Source organism: Somniosus microcephalus, chromosome 2 (assembly GCF_052327205.1).
Source record: "Somniosus microcephalus isolate GS21.2 chromosome 2, FLI_Smic_1.0, whole genome shotgun sequence".
Taxonomy (NCBI): Eukaryota; Metazoa; Chordata; class Chondrichthyes; order Squaliformes; family Somniosidae; genus Somniosus; species Somniosus microcephalus.
Genome location: NC_140988.1, coordinates 347413856 through 347437042, shown reverse-complemented (window position 1 = coordinate 347437042; position 23187 = coordinate 347413856). Strand labels below are relative to the sequence as shown.

Genomic DNA, 23187 nt, shown 5'->3' with positions numbered 1-23187 from the left:
TTGCGGCCGGCGCGGGTGAGGCGGCAGCAACCAAATATGGCCAGCGGGGCGATAGCGGGGCACTGCACACAGCGATGACGTCATCGGTGGCGGCGCAGCGCTAATGGCTAACGCCGCCATTAGCGCCCCGCTAAATATCGCGGTAGGTTTGCACAGTGGCGCAAAAGCCCTCTTTGGGCGCAAACTGGTGGCGCAGGCCACTGAATTTCTAGGCCAAAGTGTTTATGTGAGAGAGTGAGACATAAAGAAAGACTTGCATTTATGTAGCGCCTTTCACGACCACTGGGTGTCCCAAAGCACTTTACAGCCAATGAAGTATTTTTTGAAGTGTAGTCACTGTTGCAATGTGGGAAAAGCGGCAGCCAATTTGCGCACAGCAAGCTCCCACAAACAGCAATGCGATATTGACCAGATAATCTGTTTTTAGTGATGTTGATTGAGGAATAAATATTGGCTCGGACACCGGGGATAACTCCCCTGCTCTTCTTAGAAATTGTGCTATAGGATCTTTTACGTCCACCTGAGAGAGCAGACGTCTCATCCCAAAGACGGCACCTCCAACAGTGCAGCACTCCCCCAGTACTGCACTGGAGTGTCAGCCTAGATTTTTGTGCTCAAGTCTCATGGAGTGGGACTGTGAACCCACAACCTTCTGACCCACCCAGAGGCGAGGGTGCTACCCACTGAGCCACAGCTGACACTTAGAGCGGGGAACATCAGCGGCATCATCAGGACTGTACCTACTGAATATCCAGAGTGTGCACCTATCTTAGGGTTTCCAACTCTGGTTGGATGTATTCCTGGAGGTTTGATCACATGACCTCCTCACTCCAATTGCCCCGCCCCCCCATGTTCCCCCCTCCCACCCACTGGCCACCCAACATGTCTATTCTCCTTCCCACGCCAATTGGAAAGCAAACAGACTCTTTGTTACCCGATTGGATGGTTCTCGGCTGTCAGTCAGACAGCAGTTTTATAACTAATAAACATGTGTTGAAAGAAAATGATTTTTTTTAATCCCTCTATGATTTTTCTCCTGGTGATTAATCTTCAATTCCTGGAGACTCCAGGACATGCCTAGAGGGTTGGCAGTACTAACCTACCTATACTTTTCAGACAACAGTCAAACTGAGTTGAACTAAACTCAAAGCAAAATACATGAATAACCAGAAACGCTTTCTGCTAAATTTCTAAAGCTTTGCCCCTGTATGTTTCTACATTGTTCCTATGATATTCCTTTTTCGTAGTTTCCACCTCCCGCCCTGTTATTTTGTGTTTTTTTTTATCAATCTGCTTTTAGGACCCCTCCTGCGACACGCATTCCTCGCTCAAGTTTAAGCACACACAACCTGATCCCAGGCCTTTGCAGATGCAACTCTGTAGGTCCCACTTCCGCCCTAGTCAGCCACTAAGCCTGACCATACGTCGGCTCACGTTGAAGGCCTGAGGTGGAGGAACTTCCAATTTAGGGACTCCCTGGCTCCGCCCCCTGCTACGCTGATTGACCATTTGGGGCAAGCAAAGGCTCTGTCCTCATTGTGGGAACGTAGAAAATTGAAACGAGCTGCCCTCTGGGGGTGGCTTCTTGCCTCTCCTGATAGCTGAAGCTCACTTTCTGGGATTGCTGGGAGGTTTCTAATTTGACTACCAATGGTATCTGATGTGCCTCAATAATTCCGAGACTCGAAGTTAGCAGAACAAAAACAAGGCTTTTATTAACTTAGAACGTAACACGTAAAAGAGAGTGATGTCTTCCTTCTGGAGGCTGAGGCCAGACTGAGCCAGCCTACAAACGGGGCCAGGTATGGGCGGAGCCCTACACACAGCACATTCCAGTATACAATACAGCACATTCCAGTACACAATACAATGAGGTCTGGGGGAAGGGAAATGACACTGAAACCGATCTCAGTCACAGGCAGTGATGATGATGAATATTTCAACACATTCACCCCTTCTATAGATTTAGTCTGTTCGGGGGTTTGATAGTCCTCTGCGACCGACGTGGCTGTTGCGGTGCCGCGGGTGTCAGCTGGGTGTCCCCGGTAGCCTCCTGGGCCTCTGCCGGGGGTGCCGCCAGGGTTGTTGAAGGGGTAGTTGGTGGGGGTGCCGTTGGTCGGTGTTCTTCCGGGGGTGATGAAAGAGTAGTGGGTGGGTAAGAGTTGCTGTGATCGTCGTTGCCGCTATTGCCGTGGTTGTTGTCGATGCCGGCTGGGGCGACGTCTTTTATGGACACGGTGTCCTCCCTTCCGTCGGCGTGCCGGACATATGCGTATTGGGGGTTGGCATGGAGTAGGTGTACTGGCTCCATGAGAGGGTCCGTCTTGTGGCCCCTCACATGCCTTCGCACGAGTACCGGACCTGGGGTGGAGAGCCATGACGGCATGGATACGCCCGAGGTGGATTTCCGGGGAAAGACAAACATTCGTTCATGAGGCGTGGTATTAGTGGCCGTACACAATCGCGACCATATCGAATGGAGCACATCCGAGAGGACTTCCTGCCAGCGGGAGATAGGGAGGCCCTTGGTCCTTAGAGCTAGAGTGACTGCTTTCCATACTGTCCCGTTCTCTCGCTCCACTTGGCCGTTACCCCGGGGGTTGTAGCTGGTGGTACGGCTCGTGGCGATCCCCTTGGACAGCATGTACTGGCGTAGCTCTTCACTCATGAAGGACGCCCCCCTATCCGTATGGATGTAGCTCGGCATACCGAACAGGCAGAACAGGCTGTTGAGGCATTTAATGACCGTGGCGCTGGTCATGTCTGGGCAGGGGAAGGCGAATGGGAACCGGGAGTATTTGTCCACAATGTTCAGGAAGTAAACATTGCGGTCGACGGACGGGAGGGGGCCCTTGAAATCTAAGCTGAGCCGCTCAAAGGGCCGTGTAGCTTTGATTAAGTGGGCTCTATCTGGGCGGTAGAACCGAGGCTTGCACTCAGCGCAAGTGCGGCAGTTCCTGGTCAGGGACCGAACTTCCTCAATCGAGTAGGGTAAGTTACGGGACTTTATGAAGTGGAACAGCCGCGTGACCCCTGGGTGGCAGAGGTCGTTGTGGAGGGTCTGTAGCCGATCCCCGGTGGCGCTGGCACACATCCCTTGTGAGAGGGCATCAGGGGATTCGTTAAGGGCCCCTGGCCGGTAAATGATGTCGTACTCGAAGGTGGAGAGCTCGATCCGCCACCTAAGAATCTTATCATTTTTAATCTTCCCCCTCTGTTTATTATTGAACATAAACGCTACCGACCGCTGGTCGGTAAGTAGGGTGAAGCGTTTGCCGGCTAGGTAGTGGCGCCAGTGGCGCACTGCCTCCACGATGGCTTGGGCCTCCTTTTCTACGGAGGAGTGTCTGATCTCGGGCCCTTGGAGGGTCCTCGAGAAGAAAGCTACGGGCCGCCCCGCCTGGTTGAGGGTGGCCGCCAAGGCGAAGTCAGACGCATCACTTTCCACTTGAAATGGAGTGTTCTTGTCCACTGCCTGTAGCGTGGCCCGCTCAATATCCTGCTTAATGCTTTTGAAGGCGGCGTGGGCCTCAGCAGAGAGCGGGAAAGAGGGTGCTTTCAAGAGGGGGCGGGCTTTGTCGGAGTAGTTGGGGACCCATTGGGAATAATAAGAAAATAACCCCAGGCACCTTTTCAGGGCTTTGGGAGTGTTGGGCAGGGGCAGCTCCCGTAGGGGGCGCAATCGGTCGGGGTCTGGTCCGATTTCCCCATTCTCCACCACGCTGCCTAGTATGCAGAGGTGCGTGGTGTTGTAAACGCACTTGTCCTCGTTGTAGGTGAGGTTGAGTTTTTGTGCGGTTTCCAGGAACCTCTCGAGGTTCGAGTCATGATCCTGCTGATTGTGGCCGCAGATGGTGACGTTGTCGAGGTAGGGGAAGGTTGCCTGCAAGTGGTGGTCATCGACCATGCGGTCCATCTCCCTCTGGAAGACCGAGACCCCATTCGTCACCCCAAAGGGGACTCTGAGGAATTGGTAGAGGCGTCCGTTCGCCTCGAAGGTGGTGTACGGGCGGTCCTCTGGTCTGATAGGGAGCTGGTGGTACGCTGACTTGAGGTCGATGGTGGAGAACACCCGGTATTGGGCGATTTGGTTCACCATTTCTGATATGCGGGGTAGCGGGTAGGCGTCTAGTAGGGTGTACCTGTTGATCGTTTGACTATAGTCGATCACCATCCGTTTCTTCTCGCTACCCCTTACCACTACCACTTGGGCGCGCCACAGGCTGTTGCTGCGTTCAATAATGCGCTCTTTCAGGAGCCTGTCTACCTCGGTCGCGATAAACCGCCTGTCCTCCCAGCTGTACCTCCTGCTTTTGGTCGCTATTGGCCGGCAGTTAGGGGTAAGGTTCGCGAATAGCGAAGGCAGCTTTACCTTCAGGGTAGCCAGACCGCACACTGTGAGGGGCGGCTGGGACCCACCGTACTTGAGCGTGATGCTTTGGTGGTTGCACTGGAAATCCAGGCCCAAGATCACGCTCGCACATAGGTTCTTCATGATTAATACTTTAAAATTATCATATACAGTTCCGTTAACGCACAATTGTACCGTGCAGTAACCCAGAATGGTCGATGTCTGGGTTTTGTCAGCCATAGAGATGGTACCCTGAGTAGGGACCACCTTTAGGGAGAGTTGTTGTGCCAGTTCTGGGTGGATAAAGCTCTCCGTGCTTCCACTGTCAATTAAGCATTTAACCCGGCACCCGTTTACCTCGATGTCCACCATTGATCTGGATAGCGGGTGCGGCCTGGTCTGGTCCACTGTGACCGATGCCACTGTAGGGCCCTGATCGAGACAAGATGGCGTCCACGCTGTCTGCTCACAAGATGGCGGACCCCACGAGGTCGGGCAAGATGGCGTCCAAGATGGCCGCTCCCACGGCGCACACGCGGCGGTGGCGGGTTTTCTGGTGGTTGGTTTTCCGGCGGGGTTCCCTCTGCACACCTTCCCGAAGTGCCCCTTCTTACCGCACTTAAAGCAGGTGGTGCCTTTCGCCGGGCACAGGTTTCTGGCGTGCTTTGGCTGCCCGCAGAAGTAGCAGTTGGGTCCCTGACGCGTCGCGGCTGTCGTAGGGCTTCTGGGGGGAGAGCGGGGCCCAGCCGGTGTTGGGCTGTCGGGCGGGGAAGATGCCTTCCAAGATGGCGGCGCCCTCGGTGCACACGTGGCGGCGTGGACGGCGCGGGCTGAAGAGTAGGCGTCCGAGTTTCTCTGGGCCACATCCAGGGATCGCGCGGTGTCCGCAGCCTGTTTCAGGTCCAACCCCGTTTTTTCCAGCAGACTTTGCCGGATGTAAGTGGAGCTGAGGCCTGTGATGAAGGCATCGCGAACAAGCTCGTCAGTGTACACTGCGGCTTTTACATCTCGGCACTTGCCGTCTTTGCCAAGCATTTTCAGGGTGCTTAGGAACTCCTCCACCGATTCCCCAGGTCGCTGTGCGCGGGTAGCGAGCAGGTGCCTAGCATACACCTCATTCGTAGGCTGCTGGTAATGTGCCTTTAAGATGTCGCAGGCGGCCAGGTACGTCTCGGCGTCTTGGACGAGGGGGTAAACCCGGTGGCTTACCCAATTCCGCAGAATTCCGAGTCTCATCCTCGCAGCGTCCGTAGCGTCTTTGACGGCTGCGGAATTGTCCAGGAAGAATTCCATACACTCAAACCAGTGTCCGAAGCGTGCTGATGCGTCCGGAGCATGTTGATCCAAATCCAAACGTTCGGGGTTCAGGAGTTGATCCATAGTGTTGAAAAATAAGTTAATAAAATTGAGGTGCCTCAATAATTCCGAGACTCGAAGTTAGCAGAACAAAAACAAGGCTTTTATTAACTTAGAACGTAACACGTAAAAGAGAGTGATGTCTTCCTTCTGGAGGCTGAGGCCAGACTGAGCCAGCCTACAAACGGGGCCAGGTATGGGCGGAGCCCTACACACAGCACATTCCAGCACATTCCAGTATACAATACAGCACATTCCAGTACACAATACAATGAGGTCTGGGGGAAGGGAAATGACACTGAAACCGATCTCAGTCACAGGCAGTGATGATGATGAATATTTCATCACAGTATCCGCCCCTACAGTTACGGGTGTATCTAGGCTGCCCACCCGCCAAAGAGGCCAGCTGGCGTATTGTGTCCAATTCTGAGCACCACACTTTAGGAAGGACGTGAAGGCTTTGGAGAGGGTACAGAAGAGATTTACTAGAATGGTTCCAGGGATGAGGGGTTACAGTTACGTGGATAGACTGGAGAAGCTGGGGTTGCTCTCCTTGTAGCAGAGAAGTCTAAGAGCAGATTTAATAGAGGTGTTTAAAATCATGACGGGTTTAGATAGAGTAAATAAAGAGAAACTGTTTCCAAAGGCTGAAGGGTCGATAACCAGAGGGCACAGAGTTAACCTGATTGGCAAAAGAACCAAAGGCGACGTGAGGAAAAACATTTTTACGCAACGAGTGGTTAGGATTTGGAATGCACTGCCTGATAGGGTGGTGAAAAAAGATTCAATAGTAGCCTTCAAAAGGGAAATGGATAAATACTTGAAGGAGAAAAAATTGCAGGATTATATGGGAAAGAGTGGGGGAGTGGGACTAACTGGATTGCTCTTCGGAAGAGCCAGCGCAGACTCGATGGGTCGAATGGGCTCCTTCTCTGCTGTACTATTCTATGATTCATTCTCCAACTCCAACTCCGGCAGGAGACCTCCCAAGAAATGGCGCAAATGGTGAAAAATAGCTGTTGAGGCCATCTTCCCGGGGGGGGGGGGGGGGGGTCGCGCGGTTACGGCAGGTGATTGGTAAAAGCCCTGCGGAATTTCAGGCCACCTGTATCCATGCAATAATGTGCCGTGTCCATCCACTCTCATGTTCTGATGAAACCTTTCCCATTCAGACAGACAGCATCTGATTCCAGGAGCTCATTTAATTTGGCTTTGTTGTGCTTTGTTGTTAAATATGGTGAAGTATTAGAGACCGTGTACCTGTGCCAGCTTTCACCGGATTTCCTTAACTGCTTTTTCTGCATTAGGTATCTCACCTTCTCAACCTAATCCTATATATGGAGATAACAGAGGGGAAGGTAATCCAGATTGCACAGCTATTAACCCTGCACTAGAGAACACCCTTTGATTAAGGTTCCTTGCATTTTAGCACTCGCTGGTTGCTGCCGTTTTGCCATTAAAACACAGGTGGATGTAACCCTAATTTGGGCTCTCGGAGACAAGTAACACTGATGTGATTTTGCAAGAACTGGACGATAGCGTCTAACCTTTGACCTCTGATATCCGCTGGAACGATGATGGCGTTACAGCTGACTACAGTTGCCATGAGCGAAGGAGGGGAATAAGTTAGCCAGGGTTCCCACTGTTTGAGGGTGCTCTGTTATTTTGGTGTGACAAAATGCTTTAATTACAAGTGCAACCAAAGTACACACAGTGGCTGCAGGAAAATTTGTGTGTAAATTGACCCTTTAAAAAATATATATATATTTGGGGAATATGATTGAATAAGAGCCTCAAGCCTAGAAATGACACTGTGAGCTATTAGTTTACCAGCTCTCAAAGTGCTTGTATGAAACTCCTTTGTCCACTATTGTAACAGAGGCATCAGCCCAATTATTTCAACTAGGTTATTCCCTCCAGTAAAATATTGGACAAAGTAACTATAAATGAAAGTATTAAGCAGACTCGGGGGTCCAGGTACATAGATATAGGGTGGGATATGTGTTGGTGTAGGGGTTACGGGGATCGGGTGGGATATGTGTCGGTGCAGGCTCGATGGGCCGAAATGGCCTCTATCTGCACTGTGAGGTTTCTGTGATTCTGTGATCATTAAAATGTCATGAACAGGTACAGAGAATAACAAAAAAGGCTAATGGAATGCTGACCTTTATGTCTAGAGGACTAGAATACCAGGGGGTAGGATTTATGCTACAGCTGTACAAAACCCTGGTTAGACCACACCTGGCGAACTGTGAGCAGTTCTGGGCACCACACCTTAGGAAGGATATATTGGCCTTGGAGGGAGTGCAGCGTAGGTTCACCAGAATGATACCTGGACTCCAAGGGTTAAATTATGAGGAGAGATTACTAGAGTTATATTCCCTGGAATTTAGAAGGTTAAGGGATGACTTGATCGAAATTTTCGAGATGTTAAGGGGAACAGACAGGGTAGATAGAGAGAAACTATTTCTGCTGGTTGGGGATTCTTGGACTAGGGGGCATAGTCTAAAAATTAGAGCCAGACCTTTCAGGAGTGAAATTAGGAAACACTTCTACACACAAGGGGTGGTAGAAGTTTGGAACTCTCTTCCGCAAACGGCAATTGATGCTGGATCAATTGTTAATTTTAAATCTGAGATTGATAGATTTTTGTTAGCCAATGATATTATGGGATATGGAGCAAAGCCGGGTATATGGAGTTAGGTCACAGATCAGCCATGATCTCATCGAATGGTGGAATAGGCTTGAGGGGCTCAATGGCCTCCTCCTGTTCCTATGTTCCTATTTGACATCAGTATCGGCAGTCGTCTCACGATGTACTGTTTTGGCTCTTGCTCCACAAGCACTCTGAATTCCAAGGTACGTTGGACCTTTTTGATCTCCTGCGGTTATGTTCTACTATATGCCTAGGAAAATGAGAGAGCTGGGAATGGGGAAACATTCGCTAGTTTTATGGCTGCTTGGGGAAAAGCTTGATCAACGGGATGCTGTTAAACTGCACAGAAATTGGAACCCTGCAGAACGAGCAATTTGTGTTTCGTAGATCATAGAAATCATAGATTGCTCATTCTGCAGGGTTCCAATTTCTGTGCAGTTTAACAGCACCCAGCTGTTTAATCACACCTGAGCTTCTTACAACCTGCGCCAACCAAATAATACCAATATTTCCTAACACGCTGAGTGTCGGTGCAGAGTGAATTAACTGAGCAGTGAGCTGCGTCTCATACAGAGCTCAATCAATGTGATCGCATGAGGTGTACTGACCGGACTGCATGTGTGCTTTTGTGAATTGTTGCACCCAGCGGCACTTTTTGTTGTGTATGTAATATGTATGTTGCTTTAGACCTATGGCCAGGGCAGCACTACTTTGTAGGGCGTAGTGATACCGTAGTACCACCCCTGGCCATAGGGGTATAAATAGTACTGTGGGCACTGATTTCCCCTCAGTTCCCGCCTGTTGGTATGAAGTAAAGACCTACGTTGAATCTTCCAAGCTGTCTCTTCATTATTGAATTAAGTATAGACACATACTTTACACTTTTGTGGCGAGAGTTGTTTGAGTTACAGTAACGCACACAGAGACTTCAAGTGCCCTGAACATATTTTTTGTGCCGTGGCACGGTCGCTTGTGAGTCACGTGCAAGCCACCAATATCTATCGGCACAAGGGGGGACCCAATGTTTTCTCAGTGCCTGAAACCTGAAATAGAAACAGAAGATGCTAGAAATGGACAGTGGGTTTGCCAGCAGCTGAAAGAGAAGGTCAGGTTGATTTTGGACGCGACACGTGAAATGGTTAACCCACCATTTTTCTTTAAGCCGCTGTTCACTTCCGTGGTGCTCTGACTTGATTTCACTTTCCACACACTGGTGAGACAGTGAAATGTAAAAGAAATGCTTCAAGGAGCTGCGCAGATTTCTTGTGGAAGATAGGCTAATATTTGGATTTTATCCTTAATGGGGGAAGAATTGCCTTGGTTGCGATGGAATCATAGAATCTTACAGCCCACCGTGCCTGTGCCAGCGAGCCAATTAGTCCGACTCCCCTGCTCTTTCCCCAGAGCCCTGCACATGTTTCCTTTTCGGATAAATATCCAATTCCTTTTTGAAAGTTACTATTGACTTTACTGAAGTCCCTCATCCCTGGTATCATTCTAGTAAATCTCCTCAGAACTCTCTCCAAGGCCTTGACATACTTCCTATGTGCCTTCAAAAGAAGCAGGTTTATTATGTTGCTTCTCATAGTGACGAGAATAATTCCGTCCCAGTATTCTTCCAAATGAAGAATGTATCATTAGACCTTAAAATATAAGTCTGGGTGTTAACCCTGCGATATTATTGGGTGAACAGTTAATGTGCTTGCGTCAAATTATTTTGCCTGCTATTTTATTTTAAACGGATTAACACCTCTATTATTTTATATTAAACATGTTAATGCCTCCTTTAAAATAGCTGACAAAATAGCTGACACAAACCATTAAGGACTGAAAATCCACACATCTTATCTAAAATACGACACCTCAGAGTGCTCTGTTAGTACTGCACCAAAACGTCAGCCTAGATAATGCACTCAAATCCTGCAGTGGTTCTTGATGACCTTCTGACGCAGAGATGAGAGTGCTGTTGACACAAGCCGGGGCCCCGACACTTACAGGGAGGCGGGGAGAGGATGGGGGAGCACGTCTGTGGCCGGGAAACCTAGAAAAACCCGGGAACGCAGAGGTCCTGCTGAATTTAAGAGCTGGACCTCTTTAGGGTTTAAATGAGGCCCGGGAGTTAAAATAGCCCGGGTTTCAGGTCCAGAGCAGTGGGTGAGTTCCAACTTACCTCGCTACCCATCTGCCTAAACTTCCCCCCACCCCGGAGTTAAAACTGGGGACGGTGTCTTCTGTTGTGTACTTTCTGAATCATCCTGCAATGACACAGGATGGTGTACTCTTTTGGGTATGAACAGTAAACAAAAACTGTAACTTAACAAAAATCAAATGAAACTTAACAAATTAAATTAAAAATTGGATTCCGGGGGTGATGATGCACTCCAGTCCCCGCGGCGCCCACCAGTGGCGGAAGGCCTCGAGCGGACACCGCGTGCTCCGTCTCCAGGGCCACCCGGGCGCGAACGTGGCTGCGGAACAGAGGCAGGCAGTCGGGCCGAACGACCGCCCGCTGCCTGGACCAGTTGGTGGCCACTTTGGACAGGCCCAGGAGCAGTCCCACGAGGAGGTTCCCCCTGACCTGCTCGCTCCCCACCCACCCAGCACCAGGTGACCAAAGATCAGGAGCGTGGGAACCGAAGTGCAGCCAAAAAATCGAGGAGTGGCCCCTTCAAATAATGGAAGAGGGGCCACAGGACGGTGTACTCTTCTGGTGGGTACAGTAACAAATTTGACTGTAAATAAAACAAACTTCAAATAAAACTTAAACAAATCAAATTAAAATTGTATTGTCCGGGTTGATGATGCACTCCAGTCCCCGCGGCGCCCACCGGTCGCGGCACAGGACGGTGTAATGTGGGAGAGCGACATGCAGAGATAGGTTTCCTGTCACTCCCGCAACTCAGGGAATGTAGAAAGGACTTTGGCCCTCTGCCGAGGTTTCTCAATTTAAAAAAAAACAAGTTGGTCAGGAGATGGGCACCAGTTTTTTTGGTGGTTCAGCATCTATGAAAACATAGGGAGCGATTTTCAATGACAACATAAATTGAGCATAGCTGGGGCTTGGGCGTCCGCTCTCCCTCCCCGATGTAGTCCATGCCATTTTCGTGGCCAGGCCTAATTTAAATGCAATCAGCAAGCTCCCAGTGTTAATTTCGCCCGCCCCCCAACCACCACCCCCCCCCCCCACACTATAGGCAGCTCGCCGAGATTGGGAGGGCTGAAAATCTGGCAGCGCTGCTGGTACTTAAATTCAGCCTACAGCCCCCTAAACAGGAGGTGCACTTTTTTGATGGTGCATAGCGCTAGCGATATTCTGCAGCAGCAGGCACCGTGACTTCAACCCGGAGCCCTGAAGCGTCCCTGCTGCAGCGGTGAAGGTGCTCATAGACTAAGTCAGCAGCAGGATAGAGGACCACCTCCTCTTTCACTAGCCACGGTAAAATTGCCTGAAGGTGCCCCCCTGAAGGTGCACTGCTAGACGCTCCTTAAGGCTTCAGAACCTTGTACAGTCACTACTGGCACTTTGAAATGATCTACGTAGCAATGTAATACAAGTAGAATGTCTCCTAAAACTTTCCAGTGAGCACAGCTGTTGCTCCCTTTAAATATCGCTGGAAACAGCCACCTCCATTTAAGAAGGAGATAGATAGATTTCTAGACACAAAAGGCATCAAGCGGTATGGGGAGAGAGCGGGAATATGGTATTAAGATAGAGGATCAGCCATGATCATATTGAATGGCGGAGCAGGTTCGAAGGGCCGAATGGCCTACTCCTGCTCCTATTTTTCTATGTTTCTATATTTCTCCTGACTTGCACCATCCATGGTTTATGGGCGGGACCAGGACCTGGTGGTAGGAACATCAGCAGAGACGGAAATGACCCCTGCCCATTTCCAGTGGGAGCTCTGCCCACCTAAATTGCCCGAAAATCGGAACGGGCGGGGCAAGCAGGGCTAAATTGGCAGTTTTGTCTCCCACACTATTTTGGTGCTGCTGCCGCCTCATTTTGAGGCGTTGATGGGGCGGCAGCGAGGCGAAAACCGCTCCCTCACAGGCCCACAAAGCTTACACAACATTTAGTGGCACCGAGGTACACTCTACTATTTTTCTGGTAATGATCCCCGTGTAACGGTCACACGTCATGTGGTAAAGAGAACATCCTTTGTTGTGCTGCAGGGACAAGGGGCTCTGTCGGAGAGGCTAAGAAGCTTCAGCATGCAGGATCTGACAACGATTCGAGGAGAAAATATTGACAGTCCCAGCGAACAGATAAGCAGCCCACAGACCCAAGCCCAGAGCACACCGCGGAACATCACGGAGACAGTCGACAACTCAGGTAAGCTTTGTTTCTAATAATAAAAATATAAGATGACCACTAATAAATCCAATAAGGAATTCAGGAGAAACTTCTTTACCCAGAGAGTGGTGAGAATGTGGAACTCGCCACCACAGGGAGTGGTTGAGATGAATAGCACTGCTCCATTTAAGGGGAAGCTGGATAAGCACATGAGGGAGAAAGGAATAAAAGGATATGTTGATGGGGTTACATAGAAACATAGAAGATAGGAGCAGTAGGCCATTCGGCCCCTCGAGCCTGCTCCGCCATTCAACGCGATCATGGCTGATCATCCAAACTCAGTACTCTGTCCCTGCCTTCTCCCATATCCCTTGATCCCTTTAGCCTTAAGAAATATATCTAACTCCTTCTTGAATATATTTAATGAATTAGCCTCAACTGCCTTTTGTGGTAGAGAATTCCATAGGTTCACCACTCTCTGGGTGAAGAAGTTCTGAAAGCTTGTGATTTCAAATAAAGCTGTTGGACTATAACCTGGTGTTGTGTGACTTCTTACATATAATTTTATACACCTCAATTAAATCTCCCCTCAGCCTCCTCTGTTCCAAAGAAAACAACCCCAGCCTATCCAATCTTTCCTCCTAGCTAAAATTCTCCAGTCCTGGCAACATCCTCATAAACCTCCTCTGTACCCTCTCTAGTGCAATCACATCCTTCCTGTAATGTGGTGACCAGAACTGTACGCAGTACTGTGGTCTAATTAGTGTTTTATACAGTTCAAGTGTAATCTCCTCTGTACCCCCTCTAGTGCATCATTGTTCATCAAAACCTACCAAAATCCTCATCGGTTTTTTTTTCTGAAGAAGATTGCCCTCAAGAGTTTGGATCCTGCTTCTGATTCTGTCAGCCCCTGTTGCTGCTCCTCACATGCGCCCTGTGACTCACCCCCTGCTGTCCTCTCAAGCTTACTCTGACACATCTGTTTAACATCTCATCCAAAGGACGCATCTCTGACAGTGCAGAACTCCCTCAGTATTTCACTGGGAGTGTCAGCCTAGATTATTTAAATTTGGTGACCTGTTGAATATTAAAATGGGCTGAGCTTGTGAATTTAAACAAGATGAGTTCTCCTCTCTCATTCCGCACCGTGTGTGCAATCTGGTCCCACCAGCACTACAGTGGGGCCACATAATTGGCAAAGTAGGAGTCCAGTTTACATTTTATAAATTTGGCCCATTCAAACCCTTGACAAAGGGGAAAACTTAACCACGTAACTGGGGTGACTTTCCCAAATGATGGTGCAATAGTCTTTTTTGAAATGGAGGGGGACAGATAGGAGTTTGCTTAGTACAAGGTTAGTGTATAACACGGTAGTACTTCCGGGAATAAATTTGAACTTTGTAATTGTTTACTTATATATCAGGATTTTGCCAGAAATTTGTCTAAAAGAAACTTGCATACACAGGTCTAATGGCCCTTGGATTTCAGTGGAGTTAGAGATCAGTTCAGGACAAGTTTACCGTGGAGGGGTGTGGTTCAATATGTCAATCCAATAATAACACAATAGGGCTATTCCAATTGCACGGACTCCTACTCCTACATTAAGCGTTATCTGCCGTGACATATGCTTTATTAACAGCTTCAATTGCTGTCGTCTGAGCAGCTCAGTTTGAAAACCCCAAAGATAATCCCTTTATCACTGATTTCAGTCTGTACTCTGAATCCCTCCCCCTAACCATTGCTGAAACACTAATTGACACTTCCATCATCTCCAGGATTGACTTCTCAAACACTCTGCTAACTACCTTTCCCACTTCTACCCTTCACAATCTTCAGCTAATCTGTGGTCCAAGCCCTCTCCTACACAGAGTCCTGCACACTCAACATCCATCCTTGCCAACCTCCTCCGGCTCACTGTTTCCCAGAAGATGACTTCAAGATCCTTGTTTTCTTCTGTGGAACTGTCCATGGTTTTTCTGCACACTAGCTGAATGATTTTCTCATGCATGAGTCCACGCTCAAACCCTCCACTCATGAGATTTTGGATTACTGTTTTACCTTCCATTCCCTCCGCTACACCCGCGGAGCTCCAATCATTCAGTCAACACCAATGTTCCCTTTCATTTTTTTTGGGTGCGGGGTCCCTTTAAGGGGCTGCACGGCCCATACAAAATACCGTGCATGCGCGGTTTTTCCTATTTAAAAGCCGGTGAGCCGGCTGCGCGGGAGCTTAAAGGGAACATTTGTCACCACTTCTTTCATTTGGAATTCTCTCCCAAAGTCACTTCACCTTGTGAACTCCACCCCTGCCTTCCTAAGCCTCCTAACAAATCCCTTTGGTCTCCCCACTAAAATCCTCCTTTGCAGCTTGATGTCCACTTCTCCACCTTATGAAATGCTCAGAGATGTTCCTTTGCTTGAAGAGCTATATAAATACAAGTTATTGTTGTTGTATCCGTTCACAATTTAAATAATCTCTCAGGTGCTCATTGCACCGTTCAGGTTTTGGCCTTCCTTTCCCCAAACGTTTATCCTTTACATGGGTACAGTAGTATAGTGGCTATGGTACTGGGCTGATAACCCAGATGGCTGTGAAGTCAAAGCTTATCATAATGGCCCAGAAATTCCGTTCGCAGGCCTCCCACGGGTGGAGGGCTGCGATCTGGAAAAAATCTGCACCTGGACCGGAGGGCTCCCGGGAGGTGCAGAGTTCCGTTCCTGGGCCTCTCCAAACTGTCGGTGTGCAGGGCCCACGTATCCCAGAGGCGCAGGCGGTTCGCAGCGTCCCTGGGATCACGTGGGCCATGGGGAGCCAATCAGAGAAGGGAATCTCCCTTCATACATTTGACAGGAAGACCTGTCAAATATATGAATAGAGATCACCCCCAAAACATAGTAAAACTTAAATACATTTTTTTTTTAAATCACTGACATAAATCGTGCCATTCATGTAGAAATGACTTATGAAATATACTGGGTGGCCTGCTGGTGGCGCTGTCCAGGGAGAGTATAAATACTCGGGCACGGGCCCAGCTTTGCCAGGGACATTTTGTAAACAGGAATTAGTGAAGGATAACTAGACTTCCATGTTGTGAAACAGTCGATTAAAGCCTTGTTTAATACTCTGACCAAGTGCCTAGTAGTTTTCTTACGTCAATCACATTTTTAAAATGACTTTAAATTACTATAAATTAAGTATTTTAAACAAAAATTTTATTTTTTGAAAAAAATAATTAAAGTTTTTAATGGGGCTAAAAATAAACGTACCTTTCTTTAAAGTATTTTTAAATGATAAATTAGTGGAATTTTTTTTTTTTTTACTTTTTTCAACTCTTATCCTGGTAAAAGCAGGCCTTACCAGGCGCAAGAATTGTAAGTGTTTTCTGCGGGCGGAGGGTCTCCAAAAAACGGAACTCTCCACCCGCAAAGGCCCTTCTCCCGGGCAGGCGGAGGATCTGTCAAGAGCTTTCTTGACAGATCGGAAATGCCGGTTTCCAGCACATGCGCAGTGCATGCCTAAAACCAGCAGTTCCGATGTCCCTACGGGTGAGTACACAGCGCATACACACCCGTAGGGACTGGAATTTCTGCCCCATTAAGTTGTGAGATTGAATTCAATAAACTTAGGAATTGTGGTCGAGCTGTTAAGTTGTTGTAAAAACACAACTAGTTCACTAATGTCCTTTTAGGGAAGGGAACCTACCCCTCTTACCCAATCTGGCCTACACACAACTCTAGTGCACACTGTATTCTTAATGCCCCCTGAAGTGGCCAAGCAAGCTGCTCAGTTGTACAAACAGTCACTCAGTCTTGCTGGTGTTGTCCACATGCTGAGAACTAATTAAACTAATTGTGTAGAGTTGTTCAATGTACCTTAACTTAGTCTGATACTAATATGGAGGGTGTTTCAATAAATAATAAGTGTATTTTATGCTGTTGAATTTCTCCACCTTTTCAGTTATATTACATATCCTGCCGGTCACAAGAAAGAAAGAAAGACTTGCATTTATATAGCGCCTTTCATGACCACTGGACGTCTCAAAGCGTTTTACAGTCAGTGAAGTACTTTATAAGTGGAGTCACTGTTGTAATGTGGGAAACGCGGCAGCCAATTTGAGCACAGCAAGCTCCCACAAACAGCAATGTGATAATGACCAGATAATCTGTTTTAGTGATGTTGTTTGAGGGATAAATATTGGCCAGGACACCAGGGATATCTCCCCTGCTCTTCTTCAAAATAGTGGCCATGGGATCTTTTTACATCCAACTGAGAGAGCAGACGGGGCCTCGGTTTAACGTCTCATCCGAAAGACGGCACCTCTGACAGTGCAGCACGTCCTCAGCACTGCATTGGAGTGTCAGCCTAGCTTTATGTGCTCAAGGCCCTGGAGTGGGTTCAAGTCCCTGGAGTGGGACTTGAGCCCGCAACCTTCTGACTCAGAGGCGAGTGTGCTACCCACTGAGCCACAGCTGACACCAAGCTTGTGTTGAGAGAAAGATTTGCTATTGTAAAGCATCTTATCGCATCTTTGAGAAACATCCCAAAGGGCTTCACGTACAATGAATTACTTTGAAAGTGCATTCACTATTGTTATGTAGGCAAAACTACATGTCAGCCATTTTGCATATACCAAGATCCCCACACACAGCAAGAAGATGAATGACCAGTTAATCTTTTCTTGAAGGGGAATGTTGGTCAAGACAAGATTTCACCTACAGTAGAATATTTTGTTACTCATAATTTCATGCTCTGTCTTGATTTATACTCCTTTGCTGATCTGCCGATTGTTTAATTTTGGTTGGTGTATGTTTTCCCATCGATATTCCTATTTTTTTTCCAGTTTTTAGAAATGGCATCATATTCAATATAATAACAGGTAAGTCATAACATGTTTGGACTGAGGCTGTGGAACTCATCGTGGGCTCATACTGTTTGTTTGAGTTGTTGATTGCGCTGACTAACCTGTTGGCTATAATAATATTGAAATTGGTTGGATTGAAGGATGGATTGCTATATTAAAGTCAAGATCACTAACATTGTCTCACATCCTTCCATCGCTGTTCTGTAGTTGTCTGGTAGAATAACTCTCATGATGGTTCAGTTGAAAAAAGCATTGCTCAGTGCAACACTAGGTTATGAGGACCAGGGAGGTTCTGGGCTTGATTCCTGATCTATACTGAGTTATCTGATTTGAACAGAGGCATCGATCAGTTGCTACATCTGACTTAACTGTCTCTGGGATTCCATTCCCTTCTCTACATACTCATAGAATAATACAGCACAGAAGGAGGCCATTCAGCCCATCGTGCCTATCGTGCCTTTGAAAATAAATAGCCAATTAGTCCCACTCCACCTGCCCTGCAGTGTTTTTTCTTTTCAAGTGTTTATCCAATTTCCTTTTGAAAGTTACTATTGAATCTGCTTCCACTACCCTTCAGGCAGTGCATTCCAGATCATAACAACTTGCTCTGTAAAAAGAACAAAGATGACACAAAGCTTGGAAGTATAGTGAACAGTGAGGAGGATAGTGATAGATATCAAGAGGACATAGATTGGCTGGTGGAATGGACGGACACGTGGCAGATGAAATTTAATGCAGAAAAGAGCAAAGTGATACATTTTGGTAGGAAGAACAAGGAGAGGCAATATAAACTAAAGGGTGCAATTCTAAAGTGGGTGCATGAACAGAAAGACCTGGGGGTATATGTGCACAAATCATTGAAGGTGGCAGGGCAGGTTGAGATAGCAGTTAGAAAAGCATATGGGATCCTGGGCTTCATGAATAGGGGCATAGAGTACAAAAGCAAAGAAGTTATGATGAGTCTTTATAAAACACTGGTCTGACCTCAACTGGAGTATTGTGTCCAATTCTGGGCACCGCACTTTAGGAAGGATGTGAAGGCCTTAGAGAAGGTGCAGAAATGATTTACAAGAGTGGTTCCAGGGATGATGGACTTCAGTTACATGGATAGACTGGAGAAGCTGGGGTTGTTCTCCTTAGAGCAGAGAAGGTTGAGAGGAGATTTGATAGAAGTGTTCAAAATCAGGAAGGGTCTGGACAGAGTAGATAGAGAGAAATTGTTCCCATTGGCAGAAGGGTCGAGAACCAGAGGACACATATTTAAGGTGATTGGCAGAAGAACCAAAGGCGACACGAGGAAAAACATTTTTATGCAGCAAGTGGTTAGGATCTGGAATGCACTGCCTGAAAGGGTGATGGAGGCAGATTCAATCATGGCTTTCAAAAGGGAGTTGGATAAGTACCTAAGGAAAAAAATTTGCTGGGCTACGGGGAAAGGGCAGAGGGAGTGGGACTAGCTGAAGTGCTCTTGCAGAGAGCTGCCACAGGCTCGATGGGCCGAATGGCCTCTTTCTGTGCTGTAACCATTCTATGATTCTAAGACTTGGATTTATATAATGCCTTTCATGTTCTCGTGACTTCCCAAAGTGCTTTACAGCCAATGAAGTACTTTTAAAGAGTAGTCACTGTTGTGATGTAGGAGAAACATTTCTCCTCATCTCCCCCTTATGTAAAATGGTCATGTGCGGACATCAAGTGAGGACGAGACTGAATATCCTCCATGGTCAGATAGCCTGCCAATGCTGACTGGTGTGGGGGTTACACATGAAAATAGCCACTTAGGCAACATACTAGAGAGTGGCTGATGCCGATGGAACTAAACCCCATCCACTGTATGTACCTGCAGGACAACAGGGGAGGAAATTGAAGGAACAAACAAAAAGCCAAGTGCTCCAGATAATAAAGTGGGACCTCTGCTGCTGGGCTGCCGGGCTGTTCGAGTTCTGTGAAGTGTAACTGGTCTTGGGGAAAACGGCCAAGAGCCTGTCATTAAGTCTGTGTCTTAAGGAAGAAGAATGGGCTTTGGCATCTTTTACAGAGAGAAACATTAGCGCCTCATGGCAGACTGATTTCCATACCAGCCAACCCTTGCCCAGGGAGGAGCTGCTATCTGTTCCCGGCAGGGCAGCTGGGTCACATTGACCTCTCTCTGTCTCTCATGTCAAGAGGCTCAACAATATAATTTACAAGAGCAGGTCAACCACTGCCTTCTGTCAGGGACTGAAAATAACTTATGACAAGTACCTTCTTTAAAAAAATGTGCATTTCAGTGAAGGAGAAGTCCTGATTTAGGCATACAAGCCACGTCCCATACTGCCAGAGAGGAGGTTTTTTTATAAATTGAGAATGTTAGTGAAAGGCTAACGCACAAACAAGGCTGAAAATAGTAGGCTGAGTCAACTTAGAACCATCATGAACCCTTCCTGTTAGCTGCAGAATTTTATATGGTTTAACCGATTCCATTTTTTGTAAAGAGTTCCAGAAATTCATGGCCTTTTCCAGAGTGTCTCAGGAGTCGCTCCCTTTTTTGTCGTTTCCCCTGTGAGTTTACAAGGAAATAAATTGGCAGTGGATTCCGTGGAAAGCGCAGGCACATTTTAGCTCATAAACAGAACTAAAAGGGAATGATTTGTAGCGAATCACAGCTACGTATAGAGATTGGAGGAGGGAAAGAAGCAGCTGAATTAAGAAAAGGGGCTTGAAAAGACGATGTCACGGAAAGCCAGTTATTGCTGAGTTAGCTGATTACAGCCAGGGCAGCAACTGAGGCATTATAATGGGCCTCAGCACCTGTAGGTTAGAAAGTAGGAAAACAGCCAGGGGTCCCACTCCTAATCACTATCCTTATGGTCAAAGGGGCATTTATTGGATGGGGACAGGATTGGGGCCAACTGTGGTGTGTCCCACACAGGTGAATACCTCGCTGTCACTCAGGCGTAGAGATTGGATTGTGCTTGAATTCGGGTACAAACTGAGCGGCAGCAACCACCTCTGCGCCAAAACCGATGCGCAAGAGGACCACGCTAAATTGGTCCTCTTGCGTCATCAGGGTGTGACTGCCAGGCTGGGGATGCCAGTCACGCCCCAGGAGGCAGTGCGCCGGTCCTGAAGAGGATGGAAGTCAGCCAGTGTGTACGCCAGCACTGCCACCGGGAAGGTGGGTTCAGATGAGGACTGAGTTGCGAGAAGGTGAGCGGTGGCAGGCAATGGTCTGCAGTTTCAAAGTGGAGCCAGGAGGAGCACTTTTTTTTAACTTGCGTTTATATGGCAGTCTCCAGCAGTCCCTTTAAGGACTGCTGGTTTGGCTGCTCTTTGCCCGAGAAAACCGACCGCGGCTCATGCTGCGGTGAGTTGCGATCGAATATGGATTGAATACGGCATTGGGCCCTGGATGCGCATTTGAAATGGGCCTAATGCTCTTTTCAGGTCAGCGTCCCGGACCACTGCGCCCTAACCAATTTGGCGAGCAGCGCTCATCTGGCACAAAATGAGTGCACGCACGACCCACGCCACATTGGAGTCTTCAACGCCCGTTTCTTGCCCGAAGAACCTCACTGTCCAGGCTTAGACAGGAAGACATTTACTACCTTGATAATCGACCAGTAATCTTTAACTAAACAAGCATGAACGAGCTTGAGTTTGAGTTAACAACGGCCCTCTGTCAAGGATTGAAAATAATTGTGAAAAAAGTATTTACTCTCTGACTGCATGCTGATGTGCGCCTGCATTATGGATACTAGCAAATGCTTGAGTTGCTGAAAATGACACTTGCATGGTGGCGTTCATTTATATTAATATATGGTTGTCAAATGAAATATCTCGATGAGCTAGCTTAGTCACTCTTTCCCATTAAAGACATTGGATTGAAGAATTACTTCTCAAACAGTTGAAAACAGTGATATTCGAAGGATGATCTCATTCCTTCTTAATTTGTATTGTCAGTTGCAGTTTGGATTAGACTCAAAATATACCGAAATCCAACCTCTGATTGTCAGTGTAATTGCTGCAGTTTGTGTGCTCTTCTTTCTTCAAGGGTGCCCACCACTGGGAGTAACCCAACGACTGACATTGTGGCCATGTGTTTCCTACAACACTTGCACCATCCTGTAAGATTAGGACCACAGGCTCACACAGATTACCCAACAGGGCTTTAGAAGTTGTAAGGCTTTTATTAAAGAGCTACAGTTTTAAAGCATAATCAGATATTACATATGGTTTAAGCCGAGTATAATAGACATACAACCCGTGACAGTAGAGAGCGATCTGCGACTCCCGAATCGGAATGCCACGACCGGATGGATGGGGAGGCAGTACGGTGGTCTCGGATTGGGTGGATTCCTGCAGTCTGCTGCAGTGGTCACTTCCGTTGGGTCATCTCTCAAGCTGTTGGAGGGATGAGGCCATCAGCCAACTCAGAGGCTAAACTTAACCAAGGTGTTAGGCCGTAGCCACCGCGGGGAAGCCTTCGCCCCTGACTGCCTGATTTCCTCTCTCGGTCGTCTATATTTATAGTTATTTCGGTGGGCTGGTAATCACCTGGTGTCAATCATTTGATTCCCCCATCCTATTGTCCAATTGTGAAGCGGGAAGGCATCCCTCACTGTCCCTTTCTGCATGGCTGACGAGGCCTCCCTCTTATCTTTCTGAGGAATGTTTTGTTATGTTTCTTTAAGGACATTTTATGACTTTTCGGCTCCATTTTTGTCTATTATCCCACCACCCTGTGATGTTTTGCATTTGACGATTCTATTACGTCCGTGAATGATTGAGACACGGACAGCAGGAGTTGAACAAAACAGGTCTTTACTGATGGAAGTCAATAGTGAAACTGAAAACAACAGAGGCTCACTAGCGCCTTTTATACAGGGGTGGTCATTGCCGGTACTGCAGTCTGAGACCAGTTATTCTCTTAAAGGCACATACATAACAATTCCTCCCCTTTTAGATAAACAGTACATAACATTCATTTAACAACTAAATGATAACTAATTACAATCACAATTACGGTTGCTAGATACATTGGTTAAGTTTAAGCAATTATAAGTTCAGTCTTTGAGGAGGCTTCCTGATTCTGTCTGGATAACGCCTCTTTGGGGTATCAGGTTCTTCTGGCAATGTTGAGTCGGGATCAATGTCATTGTTTGGTTCATCTGCTTCCAATATTACCGGTTCTGCGGTAGCTGCAATTGGAACGTCGATTTCATTACCAGGTGTATCAGATCGTGGTGTGGAGTTGACGTTTTCCAGTGACTCTAGAATCTGGTCAGCATGGCGTCTTACAATGCTCTCCCCAACGTCCACGGTATACATGAGAGGTCCTTGCCGTGTACAAATCGTTCCTGGCTGCCATTTCTCAGTGCGGTAGTCCCGGGCCAAAACTGGTTGACCTATCTTAAAACTCCTGGTCGGCCTTTCATTCATATTCTGAAACTGCCTGTTCTCCACATCTCTTCGGACGTTTGGCTTAACCAAATCCAAGCGGCATCGTAGTCTTCGATTGAAGAACATCATGGCTGGAGTTTGGTTGGTAACCGCATGTGTCGCATTCCGGTAGGCAAACAAGAAGTTGTCCACCTTGTGTTGTAGGGGTATATCTTCATTACACATTGCCTTGATGGCCTTCTTGAACGTTTGGACAAACCTCTCGGCCAATCCATTAGTGGCT

General features: G+C 47.6%; 1 protein-coding gene across 4 annotated transcripts in view; it reads left to right on the top strand.

The window, feature by feature from the left end:
* Positions 1–23187, top strand: part of LOC147123665 (receptor expression-enhancing protein 1-like) — a 114069-nt gene that overhangs the window by 68398 nt on the left and 22484 nt on the right. For 3 of the 4 annotated variants that reach the window (XR_015074982.1, XR_015074981.1, XM_085975494.1), the window contains 3 exons: positions 7015–7065; positions 12540–12699; positions 17502–17537. Coding sequence is in view for 1 of the 4 variants with exons in the window: in XM_085975494.1 (XP_085831620.1) it covers positions 7015–7065; positions 12540–12699; positions 17502–17537 (247 nt within the window). In the remaining 3 variants the exon portion in view is untranslated. The remainder of the gene's footprint in view (positions 1–7014; positions 7066–12539; positions 12700–17501; positions 17538–23187) is intronic. The other variant, XR_015074983.1, reaches the window with a different exon arrangement.